This window comes from Pygocentrus nattereri, chromosome 20, assembly GCF_015220715.1.
Source record: "Pygocentrus nattereri isolate fPygNat1 chromosome 20, fPygNat1.pri, whole genome shotgun sequence".
NCBI classification, from domain to species: Eukaryota; Metazoa; Chordata; class Actinopteri; order Characiformes; family Serrasalmidae; genus Pygocentrus; species Pygocentrus nattereri.
This window is the reverse complement of record NC_051230.1, coordinates 30,293,756-30,308,715: the sequence shown is the minus strand read 5'-3', so window position 1 is coordinate 30,308,715 and position 14,960 is coordinate 30,293,756. Positions and strand designations below refer to the sequence as shown.

The following is a 14,960-nucleotide window of genomic DNA, read 5'->3' as shown; positions in this document are numbered from 1 at the left end:
TATGAGTAGGGAACCTGCACATGTGTGAAAGCACACTTAAAGCTGAAAGATATATGCACATTGTGCAGCAACACATGCTGCCTTCTAGACAACGTCTTTTTCAAGGACATCCATGCTTATTTCAACTGATATGACAACGCCAAGCCACATTCTGTATGCATTATGAGAGTATGGCTGCATAATCAGGGAGGCCAGGTGCCAGGCTGGCCAACCTGCAGTCCAGACCTGTTTCCGTGGGGCACAATATGCACAAAAGGTTGCACAACTGAAGACCTCCACTTTGTTTAAGTGCTGTTAAAAGGTGATGAAACGTGGTGGTAAACTGTCCAACTTTATTGGAACATGTTGCAAGCATCAACTTTGAATTAAGCATAAAATTATAAAAAACGTCAAAAAAGTTCACAAGCTATAACATACGGTATTCAGTTTTGTTTTTGTTCTGTTCTCAATTTATAAACAGTATTTACCAATTCACTGTTTCTTGTTTTCATAAGCATCTCACAAACTGTTTTTTACTTTTACTTATATTCCAGTTTATTTGTAAGGAAAGTGAATTTTCACTCAAGTTCACTAACTTTTAGTTGCTAATTCCTACTCCTACTGTTGTTTATGTTAAGAAACTATTTAAGATCACAGTTTGGATCTTAAATAGTTTCACTTGCATGTCGCTCTTACCCAAAACTAGATTTTCCCAACCCAACAAGTCTATTTATTTTTTGTGTCAAATAAAAAAAACTCAAACCCCATCATACTGACGTTGTGATGGAGGGAAATGTAATGAATGTGTGTTGAATATGGGAATGTGTTGAATATTTCAGGCTGAATATGTATCAAAAATGTATTAAAATGACATCACGATTGATGGACCCTGTCAAAGATGTTACAGTATATTATTTTTATGGCTACATTTGTCAGCGTGATGTGGTGGAAAGCATAATTCAACAACAGAGATAATTATATTTATAGGATAATTTTAATTGGGGATGGGTTTAGGCTACTCACCTCAATATAAATACAGACCCAACTTAAAGGCACACCACATTCATTGACCCCTTGCAGTAGCAGAATCTTCTCTGTCTGACCTTTTAGGCCTAATACACAGGATTAGCTTCATTGATTGAGTCACAGTGATTCCACCAATGGTTAATTAAGACGATGACTTTAACACCAGTTCATATCAGGCATTTACACTGATACTGAAAGATGTAGCTCATGTCTGTATGGTGGCATGTTCTCTTCAGCTTTCCAGAGCTGGTTCAGTGCTGTGTTGCCACATATTAAGAATTCAAACACTGCTCTTATTGGTTAAATGGATGACATTGCATCTGAATTCTCATTGGTACAGTAGATTTCATTGGTCTAAATCTAGAATTTTATATTGTGACCAATTTAAGGAAAAGTCAACATAAGGTGTCTAAGTGAGGTCTTGGGGCACCATGACCCACCAGAACGGCATCAATCTACGTTGATTTGGACTCTACAACTCACTCAAACTGAACTGGATGGACGCAACAAAATTCTTCCAAAAGATATTCAGTGTTTTGATGGTGGTGGAGGACACCGCTGTCTTAACAGTCAGCCCAGGATCTCCCAAGCGTATTCACCTGGGTTGAGATCTGGTGACCGTGAAGGACAGAGAGCATGGTCAAGGATGACTCCTCTGACCAGAGTTCATTGTTCCACCTGTCTGTAAACCAGTGCCGATGGTTTCTACACCACTGAACTTTCATATGTATTCATTTTTATGCGATGCAGTTCTATGATAACATCCCTCTCTATGTAGTTCTGGACCCCTGAAGATACTCAAGTGCGTAACTCTAGCTACCTCTTTAAATTAACTCTCAATATTTAGACTCAATAAGGTAAGAAGCTAATTAGACTGTGTCATAATATATCCCATCTGCTAATATTGGCTTTGGGCTGTTTCAATTTGATACGGATGATGTGCTTTATCTGCTACATAAAAAGAACCAGCCCAGCATAATTATTATTTTTTTCAGCCATCTGTCTGTCATTGCACAGATGTAGGTATCTAATTTTCATCCCTTTTTTAAGCACCTTTATGCACCTGACTCAATCTACACTATGATAACTGGCATTCCAATTATACACCAATAGCAACATAAAGATTCACTGTTAGTATCCAATAATATTGAATAATTCCAAGAGAGACCGTCTGCCCATTGGTCAGTGCAGTGGCCTGAATTTCCATTTATTATGGCATCACCCACCAGTACGTGTGGCCACAAGCTGTATTTTGAGTCTCTTAAATCAAGCATATGCTCCTTTGGCTTGGCTAGATAGGTGTAGAATGAGAGCTGTGGTCACAGCGTATGGGAAGAACAGATGGTGATAGGTACATTTGGCTTGAGTCGAGAACCATCACCTCAGCAGTCCGTAAATGGTATTCTGAAAGAATAAAGAGGTCAGAATGGAATCAGGCTCTGCTGTTCAGATGTGGTGGAGGTGTGGGTGGTATAGACTAATGCTCAACTGGCACATACACTGATCAGGCATAACATTATGCTTGTTTCTAGGCTCATTGTCCAGTTTATCAACTCCACTTACTGTATAGCTGCACTTTGTAGTTCTACAGTTACAGACTGTAGTCCATCTGTTTCTCTGATACTTTATTAGCCTATTTTTACCCTGTTCTTCAGTGGTCAGGACCCCCATGGATCCTCAAAGAGCAGGTACTATTTGGGTGGTGGATAATTCTCGTACCAAGAGCCAGTTTCTGCCGCAGGGGCCTAGGCCACCAAGGGCCTCCCTGCAGCCTCCCACTGCCTATTCGGCACTGCACTGCAGTAATGACCGAAAGAATGAGATCGCAAATACAAATGAGCTTTCTTTGTAGGGTGGCGGGCTACACTCTATTTGATAGAGTGAGGAGCTCAGTCATCTGGGAGAAGCTCAGAATAGAGCCGCTACTCCTCTGCATTGAGAGGAGCCAGCTGAGGTGGTTCGGGCATCTGACCCGGATGCCCCCTGGACGCCTCCCGGTGGGGGTGTACTATGCACTGCCTACCCGGAAAAGACCCCAGGGTAGTCCTAGGACCCACTGGATGGACTATATCTCCAAGCCTGGGAGCGGCTTGGGGTCCCTGGGAATGAGCTGGAGGAAGTTGTGGGGGACAGGGTCATCTGGGATTCTCAGCTCTCTCAACTGCTGCCGCGACCTCATCTGGACTAGCGGTTACCGATGATGATGATGAGGATGATGATCATTCTCAGCACTGCAGCACTGCTGTGTCTGATCCACTTGTACCAGCACAACACACACTAACACACCACCACCATATCAGTGTCAGGTCCAGACCTCAACAGTACTGAATCTTCTTGGACTTAAAACCAACTTCTAAGACTGAATTTTGGAGATGTATACAAACATCCCTGTAGATTTCTTTAAAAATCTTGAAAAGAATAAAGGACGCATTAAATACTGATAATGTCAATTCGTTTTTAAGACTTCGGTGTAATTGTCCTTTAAATATGTGTGTTTTCTGCTTTTCCTGCTGCTGAAAAATAAATAATTCCTACTTCTTGCCTGTATTGACTGCAACTAAATGAAAGATGCCCTCTTTGGACTATGCTGTGTTTCTTTTGGGGTATCTGTCAAGAAGAGAAGGTCAGATATTAGCAAATATTCTAGTCCTTGCACAGATAAATAACCTTCTACTTGGGTTGCTTGGTTGATACCTGAAGAATTCTATAGATGCGATTGAATTTTGATGTTGATGCTATTCAGAATAGTGATCAATGTATGTTGTACTGCACCAGGAAGGCCACTGCAGAAAAAAAGTGAGTGGCTAGTAAAAGATTATACTTTAAATGGATACAAATGAAGCCCATAATGACAGAAACAAAAGCCCTTGGGTTTATGGTTTCTTCTCAAAAGCAAGAGGGTTCAGTTTACTGTGCAAGGGGGAAACTAAGATATAAAGCCCTCATCTCCACAGTAAGTAATACAGATAGTAAATAGCAGCAATTCTGTCACTGAGAAATAAATGTAAGTGGGTTCTGGTAGAGGACAGGTACAGACAAGATGGGCGCTCGCCAGCTGATTGCTCATGCAGTGGCTACACTCGGTACCCTGATGGATGTCCAGGCACTTCTTCATTATTCCACCTTCTAGGATAGAGGCTTCAGGAAAGGCCAGGCAGGGGGCCTCAAAGGCTTAAAATTAGTCCTCTGGAGTGCAAAGAGGTGAGGCTGGATGGAAACATCCAGCAAGGCTTGCAGTGGCTGGCACCTGATGATAAACAAGAAATAAAAAAGCAGAAATCAGCAGAAAAAAAGACTAACATAGAAACTCCATACTAAATAATTCTTCACCTATTTTCCTTCTTTATTTACTCTGCCACTATCCCCAACTAATTAAAGTGTGCATCTCCTTTCGCAGTGGCAGCCACTTGTCCCTTTGGTGCCAAGGCTGGGTGGAAAAGTTTGCAAGAAGTTTTTTTGTACTTCTGCTCCCTCCCAGAGCACAAAAAATAATCAGACCCTTGGGCATTACAGGGCCAGCCTTGAGGCCCAGCTCTTGCCGTTCTCTTTTTGATAGCATTGCCACAAGAAGGGCTAAGAAAGGATAGTTGAGGACAGTAGGTGGATGGATGGAGTTCGGGAGAATTAAAACAGATGATTAGACTCATTACACCATGGCCTTTCATTCTCAAATCTGTTTACAGATTCTGAGATGGTAAAGTTGTTTACAACTTCGGTCCGAGACGAGAAAGACTACTCCGGCTGTTTTTCACTACTCTGGTACCATTAGGCAACATGACAGTAATTATACAGGGTGCTTAATCCTTAACAGGAGGGAGCGGGCAAAACTAGCGTAGGAAACAGAGCTGCCGTGGTCCGAGATGGCCCTATTCATCAGCCCGCTGCCAGCGCTACAAAGTCAACAGAGGACGAAGTGATGAACCGAAGAGTTTCTTGCAGCCTGAACTTTCCTGAAGTCAAAATTCTCGACCTCGTGGCACTTGTTTGTCTGACTCTGTCAATACCCCAAAGCAGCATGACAAAAGGCAAGCCTCTGAAATATTCAGAATGTCAGTGCGCACACACAAAAGCAAGGCTCCTGTCAGACGCCTATCTGGGTTCACGGAACGGTGCAGCCTCCACCGAGATTGCAGAGATACGCTGGAAATAAAGCGTACCTTTTCTGTATCAGTGACGCTTTAATTGATTTTCTTTCAGTCTTACACGCACGTGCACGCGTGTCCTCGGGGAGCAATAATCTGGAGAGTTGATCAGGCAGAAATGGGAGAGATGGAGGAGCGCTGACCTCCGGTGATCCTTGTTGGGCGAGAGAAAAAAAAGAAAGAGGGAAAGAGATTGTCCCCCTCCCCACCGCTGCCTCTCATGATAAGGCCTTATTGACCACTCAGTTTTCAGCCTCCCTCAGGTCTGGAGGGCACATGCTGTTTGTGTTTACACGTCCAAATAAGACACAGTGTTTCATCTTCTTTTCACTTGTTCTCACACCCCTTTACAGGCCCTAAGGAGGTTAATCCATGCCTAGGTTAGACTGCTGTTTACCATTCCGATGGTTCAAAGAAAGCAATACCTATTACACCAGTATTGACCTACACTGGTTGCCAGTTAGATTTAACCCCTTTTCACAGAAGCCATAAAACCATAAAAAAGGTTTACAGTTTGTCCTTTTATCTTGGCATCACCATCTTGTGGAATTCTTACCCCTCACCCCTTTGCTCACTAGCAGTTCAGCATTATAGAGTCAACAGTGCCCTAATTTATCTGACAACAGATTAACTGAGTTAAAAGATCATTTTGTTATATTAGTTTAATATAAGGTTGATTTCTGTCCTCCAAAAAAAATGGCCACTAGGGGACCTATTCATGTATTGAATGGCCACTGAATGGCTTAGGATTAAAATATTTCACTGATCTGCTTGAGGATCAACAACCTAACAGGCCTCTCAAATCACTCTGGACTGGTCAGAACTAGAACCAAGTATGGTAAGAGTTCTTAAGCTCTTCTGCGGTCCAAATCTGGACCTGAGATATCATGAGAAGCAAAATGTAACCAAATATTAAGACTGAACTTTGGAAGTTTGGTTGCAGATTTCTTTGAAAAACTGAAAGCCTCAGATCAAAATGCACAATACAAAGCGTCGAGTGGTGTAAAGGATGCCACCACTGGACTCTGGAGCAGTGGAAACATTTCCTGTGAAGTGACAAATCATGCTTCTCTATCTGACAGTCTGATGGATGAGTCTGCGTTTGGTGAGTGCCAGGAGAACATTACCTGCCTGACTGCATCGTGCCAACTTTAAAGTTTGGCTGAGGAGGTATAATGCTATGGGCTTGTTTTTCAGGGGTTGGCCCAGGCCTGTTAGATCTATTTAAATCTCAGTGTTTCAGCAGACCAAGGCATTTTGGACAATTGTATGCTTCCAACTTTGTGGGAACAGTTTGGGGAAGAACCTTTTCTGTTCCAGCATCACTGAGCCCCAGCGACCAAAGCAAGGTCCATAAAGGCCTGGCTGGGTGAGTTTGGTGTAGAAGAACTTTTGGGGTGAACTAAAATGGAGATTGCAAGCCAGGGCCTCTCATGCATCAGTGGACCTCACAAATGCTCTTCTAGATGAATGAAAATTCCCACAGACACTCTCCAACATCTTGTAGAAAGCTTCCCAGAAGAGTGGAAGCTGTTATATCTGCACAGGGGGACCAACTCCATATTAATGCCAATGGGTTTAGAATGGGGTGTCATAATATATATATATATATATATATATATATATATATATATATATATATATATATATATATAAACTTGCTTTACCAAATATGGCAGTGGCTTGGAGGAGCAGGCGTTTCAGCTGTTGTGGAGATTACAGTGTAATTAATATGCTGTGACTGAAAGTAATGTCTCCTAATGACCTCTGAGGTCACATTAATAAAAACCTTTAATACTTGCATTTTTATTGCAGTTGGATATGATTGATGTTGCCATAATGCTCCTCACTTTAGAGCTCATGTACTTGATTTAATCACCCTTGACTGGATGTGAGATGCAGGACTTGCTTGTCTGTCTTGTGTTGTGCTGGGTTGATTTGGACTGAGCTTAGTTGTGCTACGTTAGGTTGTGTAGCATACTGCTCATTAGGGTCGGTGTCAGGTGCTCCACCCACAAGACTGATATCAATTGCACATTAAGCTAGCCACAGCTGTCAGGATCTTGTCAATTGCATTCTGATTGGCCATCTGCCCATCCACACGTAAGCATTACTGTAGACCGAGATCAAGCTGTCTGATGGGAAACGAACTTTTGCAAGCAATTGCCTGATCTGTCTTTGGAGCAAGATGTGTTTGGAGCAATATATGTGCCATATATATTTAAGTATTAATGAAATAGTAATTAGTGAAATAGTATTAATGAAATAGTAATTTATGTTATCAGAGACATCAAGGGAGTTTGTTATTTAAGACATTTTATAGCATTGATTTCCATGGCCGAGCAGCTGCATCCAAGCTTGACATCAGTAAGTGCAATGCAAAGCATCAAATGCAGTGCCACTGGACTCTAGAGCGGTGACTCTTCTCCGTCTGGCAGTCCAATGGACTCTCAGTTTGGCAGTTGCCAGGAGACGGTACTTGTCTGACTACACTGTGCCAAGTGTAAAGTTTGGTGGAGGGGGGATCATGGTGTGGGCTTGTTTTTCAGGAGCTGGGCTCGGCCCCTTAGTTCCAGTGGAAGGAACTCTTAATGCTTCAGCACCAAGAGATTTGGACAAATTCATGCTCCCAAATTTGTGGGAACAGTTTGGGGACGGCCCCTTCCTGCTCCAACATGACTGCGCACCACTGCACAAAGCAGGTCCATAAAGACACGGATGAGCCAGTTTGGTGTGGAAGAACTTGACTGGCCTGCACAGAGTCCTGACCTCAACCCCATAGAACACCTTTGGGATGAATTAGAGCGGAGACTGTGAGCCAGGCCTTCTCGTCCAACATCAGTGTCTGACCTCACAAATGCGCTTCTGGAAGAACGGTCAAAAATTCCCATAAACACACTCCTAACCCTTGTAGAAAGCCTTCCCAGAAGAGTAGAAGCTGTTATAGCTGCAAAGGGTGGGCCGACATCATATTAAACCCTATGGATTAAGAATGGGACGTCACCCAAGTTCATATGCGTGTGAAAGCAGACAGCCGAATACTTTTGGCAATATAGTGTATGCAACAAGATTTCAAAATTGCACATTTTGAAAAATTTAAGCAAATGTTTCTTTGCGTTTGGACCATGATTGTGTTTTTTGTTGTTTGTAAAGGTCAACTGCCCCTATAGGTCATTCAAAAGCAGTAGCTTGTCACAGAGGATTATTTTGTATGTCAGTAAAATGTCAACATAGGCGGTTGTTGGACACTTTTGAGAGGCAAAATTGATCTTCTGACTCTCTGCCTTGTGGGACTAATTCTTAAACCATTGTCTCTGGTTTCTCCGCAGGTCTGAAACGGAGCTACACTTGCGATGTGTGCAGTGTCACGCTCAACTCTGTGGCACAGTACCATGCACACCTGCAGGGCTCCAAGCACCAAAACAAGTGAGCATCCTGTCACACTACATAACACTAACAAGATGAACAAAAGTGGGCCGCAGTAGATGCTCCAGAGGACCTTCATAAAAGCTATATACTCATAACTTAAGTGTTTTGTGAGCTGCCACAAGCCTCCTAAATATAAATGGGAATATAGTTTTGCAGACCCTGGAACAAAGTTAGACAGTATTTTCACTTTAACAGGTTTTATCAGGTAACTTGGGACAAAGCTTACTGGCTACGTGTAGGGCAGCATAACATGTAATGACATTGGGTTGAATTAATTAGCTGGCTTAAATAACTTCAAATAGTGGGACTTTCCAGTAAAAAAACCACAGCTTCTTCCTCCCTGACTCAATGTGCTTCTTACACTGCACCACAGTCTTGTCATTCTGCCTTCGTTCTCTTCATTCTGTTCTCGCTCCATTGATCTATCTCCATTAAATTTCAACTCTCTTCCCTTTATACTGCCTGTCCTCTCTGCTTTCGGAGGCATTTTGCTATAAATGCTAAAAGATTTCTGTTGAGCGTAACAAGCTTTCACACAATAACTTATTAATATAAATCCTGAAGGCCTAAAAATAAGGATTGTTCAATTTCAATGTCTGTCGGCTTTTCTACAGCACATCACAAAGAGGCATCAATAAAATAAGATACTAATAGCAGTGCAATGCTGGTAACTAATATATATATATAGACTGGACACCTCCTTGTTTCTACACTCATTGTCCATTTTATCAGCTCCACTTACTGTATAGCTGCACTTTGTTGTTCCACAGTTACAGACTGTAGTCCATCTCTTTCTGTGATACTTTGACCCACACAGGACCACCACAGAGCAGGTATTATCTGGGTGGTGGATCATTCTCAGCACTACAGGGACATGGTGGTGGTGGTGTGTTAGTGTGTGCTGCACTAGTGTAAGTGGATCAGACACAGCAGTGCTGTTTTGACATGGAGTCAAAAATTGAAAGGAAATAACCAAACACAGGGTCAGAACTTGAGTAACAAGAAAATACTTCAGAATGTGCAGTGAGAAGTGAAGAGGTTGACCCTTGTGATTCCTGGACTAATTTGGCTGTTTTTGAACACTTGAATTTGTCTTTATACACCACATTAAAAATAGCAACTCCAAACTCCACAAAAACTCCCCACCCCCTCTCCTGCTCCTGAATCCAGTTTGTCCCTTCCTGACAACCCTAGTATATTCAGCCCTTAGAACAGAGTCTGCAAAGTCAGTCTTTTTTCTGTTTCTAAATATAAAAGATTATGAAGACATCAAGATAAATGTAGCACCAACCCCATCTCATTTTGCATACTTTTGCATTTGCAGCACTTTTGATGGAAGATGCACCAATGCTCAACCTGACTTTTCATGCTGTCACATGAACCAGTCATCAGGCTGATGATCACTAGGCATGTGATACCTAGTGGTGGAGAACAGGTGGGGATGGAGATGGGGCCACATATAGTCCAATACTGTAGATACAATAACCAAGACAAACATATGCTGATGATATCTGGTTAATACCTAAAACCTCAGGGACAGTAAAAGAGGGCATTACTGGAATCCAGCATGGCCAATCTTATATTGGCACTGATTCTTCAACCAGCAGTTGTTAAACTGGTCAGTTTTTAATGGTCAAATTTAATGGTCTGGAAAAAAGCAGAGAGAGCAATGGATGTACCGTAGACGTTTCGGCATCTGTTGCCTGCCGGCTTGCCTTTGTTACCCACCACTAAACTGCATACGCATTGGGAGCCATTACCTCCCAAATTTGTCTAATTGAGCTATTTGTCTTCTCTAACTTGTCCATGCAGTTTGAACAAGCACTTTTACCAGCAGTTCTCACATTTCCAATCAGATCTAAAGATCTATCTAAGCCTAGTTAGGATCTTGGATACTTTTCGTGTTGTCTTTTTGTGAAGGTATGCAGTTAAGTGGGGAGGGATCTGATCCTTGTCCTTGATTCCCTTTTAATTTGAGAAGGTTAGATAGCATCTAGCACTAGATCTTTCATTAACATAGCTATAGGTGAGCCTTTTAGACTGAACTACTGTCATGAGTTGTTTGTTTGTGATTGAATGTGATTCAAATTCAGTTGAACCCTCTTAAATTTCAAATCTAAATCGCACAAATGACCTCGGACCAGTTACAGGCATAAAAGGTCTTCCTCCTCCGCACAACTGGTTTCATTAATTGATGAAACAAGACTGCTTTCTGCCACAGGAGCGGCCAGTCAGCATTCACAAGTTGCAGACTACAGAACTGCAGGCCTGTCCATCTGCTTTATCGTTACTGACAATACACTGACGCGATGCAGGCTTTCACTCCAGACCTCCACAACATGAGCCCAGAGGCTAACAGGCCAAGCACAGCCATTTACCTTTTGTTTGCTTGTGCCATGTCGAATTATGATGCCGTATCTTTATATGAATCACTCATGCTCCCTTGGGGGGGGATGGTATGGAGGGGAAAAATACAATATGTACAATTTGATTTGAGCAAGCCATGTGCTTACTCTGTCTTCTCTGCATGCAACCTCGCAGCATATGCTTGGTGGGCGTATGCAGGCCTGTCTTGGTCAGTGTGATTCAGCTCCAAGTATTAACAGATTAAGGACAAGGAATGTCACTGACGGACTTCATTGTTGGCGCCTGTAAACATTTCTGATGGTCTTTATAGTTCAGAATTTTGTCACTCAAGATGCATTGGAAGAGCTCCCATTTATGCTTATTATGTGCTGGCTGGACACCTGATGATTTATAATAGCATTTTAAGGAATTTGAGAATGCAGGAAGGGTTACTGAAAGGTGCTCAGGTCGCACGTTGACCGACTCACCCTGAATTGACTTGCTATTCAACTCGGACTGGCCTTTAATTGACTTGCACCTCAAGAGACTCACAAATTAACTCAAACTTGCCGTGTTGACTTGCAACTTGCACTTGCCATTAAATGAGATGCAGTGTAACTTGGACTTGCCCTGAATTGCCTCACAACATGATTCAGACTTGCCCTGAATTGGCACACAACTTATTCAGACTTGCTCTGAATTAACTTTCATCTTGACTCAGACTTGCCCTGAATTGTCTCGCAACTTGATTCAGACTTACCCGTACTGACTTGTTATTAATAAGTTACAGAGCTCTCCCAAACAATTATTAGTTGATATATTATTCTTCCTGACTTATACCCACACCTCAGATACTTGAGACAAGACTCAGACTCACACCTTAAAGACCTGGACTTGACTTGATCCTGTACTCAAGACTCAACTTGGTCTCACATTTCAGAGACTTGGGACATGACTCTCACTCACACCTCAGAGATTTGAGACTCAACTTGGACTCTCACCTCAGAGACTCAAGACCTACCTTGAACTCATACCTCAAAAATTTAGCCTTGCCTCAGACTTGCATAAAACATCTCTGATGGCAACGAATGGCCAGTGAGTCTTGGTGTGCCACAGTGCTGCATGGTGTAGCGTTCCACTTCAACCCTGCTGCTTCCTCTCATGAATGGCTTGGCAATTATCTGACGAGTCGGGGTTCGGGGTACTGCTATACTGACTTTCAAGTGCTTTTATAGCATAGGAGGTAAACAGACAGAGCTCTGTGCTGGACCGTGAGAACGTTAGCTACAAATGAGATGCCAACAAACTACATGGCCTTGTGCTGTATTTTTTGCCTGACACTGTTGACCCATTACAACACCGCACGCACAAGAACCTCTTAGGGAAGGCAGGCCCCAGAGCGTAAAGCTGGGTCCAGGCCAAAATGACCCTACACTCTCATGCACACAGATGGGTGTATTTAGGTCACATCATGCTACTGTGTCCAGGCTCAGTAGGGGGAGAGAGATGCACAAGAGTGTGTGTTGGCTAATATGCTCCAGGCTGTGCTTTCAGCAGTCTTTGTAAAATGTCGGCTCTAATAGCTGTCACACTGGCTGTAATAGACTTTGGCGCACAGGTGTTGCAGATTAAAATATCTCACACGCTGTTGCACTTCAACAGCCCCGTAATGCAAACTTAATTTGAGAAGTTATTTACATAAATAAATCAGCAAATGGGTCGCGCTCTAAGGCCCTGCAGTAGGCACCTCATCGCAACCAGCAGTCACACACGGAAGCTGCATTTTTAAGCTATGATCCTGCTCCAACCTCTGAAGGCCAGTCTGTAAGACTGCATGTACTGCAGATATGAGCAAAGGAAATTTTGACCACTGAAGCATAATGATGTCAAAATCTTTATGCATATGTTTACTGTCCGAACAGTCATGTTTGCATGACCACAATCCTGTACCATAAATCATCCACAATTTCTCCTCTATCCTGCTGCCTCCATGTCTCAACATAATCCTCAATCTCCACCTCTATCTTTAATCGACAACCTTACACCACAGCCTTCTGCTTCAGCACAGATATAGATGTATCTGAGGTCTTATCTCTACAGTTCATATCCACAAGCCTACGTGATCCGCGTTCTCTCACATCAACTCTACTCATGCTCTCCAGCACGAACAGCCTTTCTTTACTAATCCAATCCAGTCCTAAGAGCTGTTTCCCCATTACCCTGATTCAAAGAAACATGTTTCCCAGAATGGCAGGAGGTTAGAGGGAAAGCTGTTTGATGGATGTGACAGTGTTTTCCTTATAGTCTTTTGCTCTGTATGTGTGAGTGGGAGAGAGACGGAGCTGGATGTGTGAGTGATATCGCCAGAGGGAGTAGACTTACAGGCTGCATTCAGGGTAGCGGTGAACATGACTAGTGAGTGACCGATATAAAAATTTCAGAGACGTAGAGAAACTTCAGACTTGGGCATGGCGTGGGAGTACGATAAAACTCAGTGTAAGGGGATCATGTCGTGTTGGAAGGTATTTTTGAACCACAGCAAATCAGCAGTGGTTCTAAATGAGCATATGCAACTGCTTGACACTTTATTAGAAACCACTACCATATACTTCCACTTTATTTGCCACTATGTTGGAAAAGCCTACTGCTTATTTCTACTGATTGGCCACTATATTGGAAACGCCTACCTTGTATTACTCACTTCTGTTTGACCTCTATTAGGAAACTTGTACCTTGTACCTCCACTCACCGTCTACATTATTAGAAACACCTACCTTGTACCCCAACTCATTGGCCACTTTATTAGAAACCATGGACAATTTTTCAGCCTCCTGCTAGCCAATTCATCATTGGGTGGTTTCTAGCCACAGTACTGATGTTGTTGATGTTATTTGGGTGGTAGCCCATTCTCAGCATGGTAGTGAGATGGCTGTGCTACTGCTAGGTTGACAGTGGTTCACCACCCAATAACAACCAGATAAGAGTTGCTTTGTGGTCAGAAATTGACCATTGAGAACATGCTAGAAGATAGCTAACCCAAATTCTACTATCTCTAACTCCTAATAAATTTGTATCCCTTTAATGAACTAATGAATTTGCGCCATGTATTTGAATGGCCACTCAGTGGCAGCCAGTATGCTGAAGCAGCATTTTCCTTGGATAATGGCTTCCCTAGCTGCCTTCCATTTGCATGCACGAAGGGTTGTGGCCTACATGTGTTTACCTAATTAAGAGGGAGGAGAGCCCATTCCCCCTCTCCCTTATTATTGACAGGTCAAACCCAGCTGACAGGCTCATTATCATGCCATCACCCCTTTTCCCGTGTTAGACCATCCATCAACCAGCCAGCAACCGCACGGCTGCCTGCTCCCTACACTCACACATGCACGTACGGTACTGTGCAAAAGCAGAGACCATCCTCCTTTACATAATTTCCAGACAATGGTGCAAGCTCATTGGTCAGCAGATATTTCTGAAAAGATTAGATATAAGATAATCCACTTTCATAAGGAAGTAAGTGAAAAAACTGGAGTTTCCAAAACTCCAAGGTAAAAAATACAGAGAAAATGGGACTGTGAACTAACAGACCTGGTAGACCACCAACACAATCCCCATCAGATAAACAGCTAAACAAGCTAAAGTAAATACTGAAAATACAAATTAACACACATGTTCCCTCAGTACCAGGTAATATGTGTGAGTTGTCATGATAGGCAATGTTCATATTTTCCACATGGCTACCGTTGGCCGGCCAACTAATGGCATTGTTATTGGCATATATTGTTTATGTTTGTTTATTTGTTCAACCCTGGGGTAATTTCAGCAAAGCACAGTCTGCTTCCCATGAACGATAAACTTCTCACTCTTGTAACAGAGAGTGGGGCACAGCTTAGCACGGGGGGTAAAATGTGACAGATTTTATAGCAAGGTTCTCTGCAGACTTCACAGCAATTATATGGATATTTCTGGAGATTCAACCTAAAGACGTGATCAAAGGGACTTTTTCATCTTAAGTGTTTCTTAATTACTGGGTTATGT

The 14,960-nt window shown here is 42.6% G+C and overlaps 1 protein-coding gene across 2 annotated transcripts in view; it reads left to right on the top strand.

The window, feature by feature from the left end:
• zmat4a (zinc finger, matrin-type 4a) overlaps positions 1–14,960 on the top strand; it is a 152,660-nt gene that overhangs the window by 128,173 nt on the left and 9,527 nt on the right. For both annotated transcript variants that reach the window (XM_037531740.1, XM_037531741.1), the window contains one exon: positions 8,477–8,573. In XM_037531740.1, the coding sequence (XP_037387637.1) occupies positions 8,477–8,573 (97 nt within the window). The remainder of the gene's footprint in view (positions 1–8,476; positions 8,574–14,960) is intronic.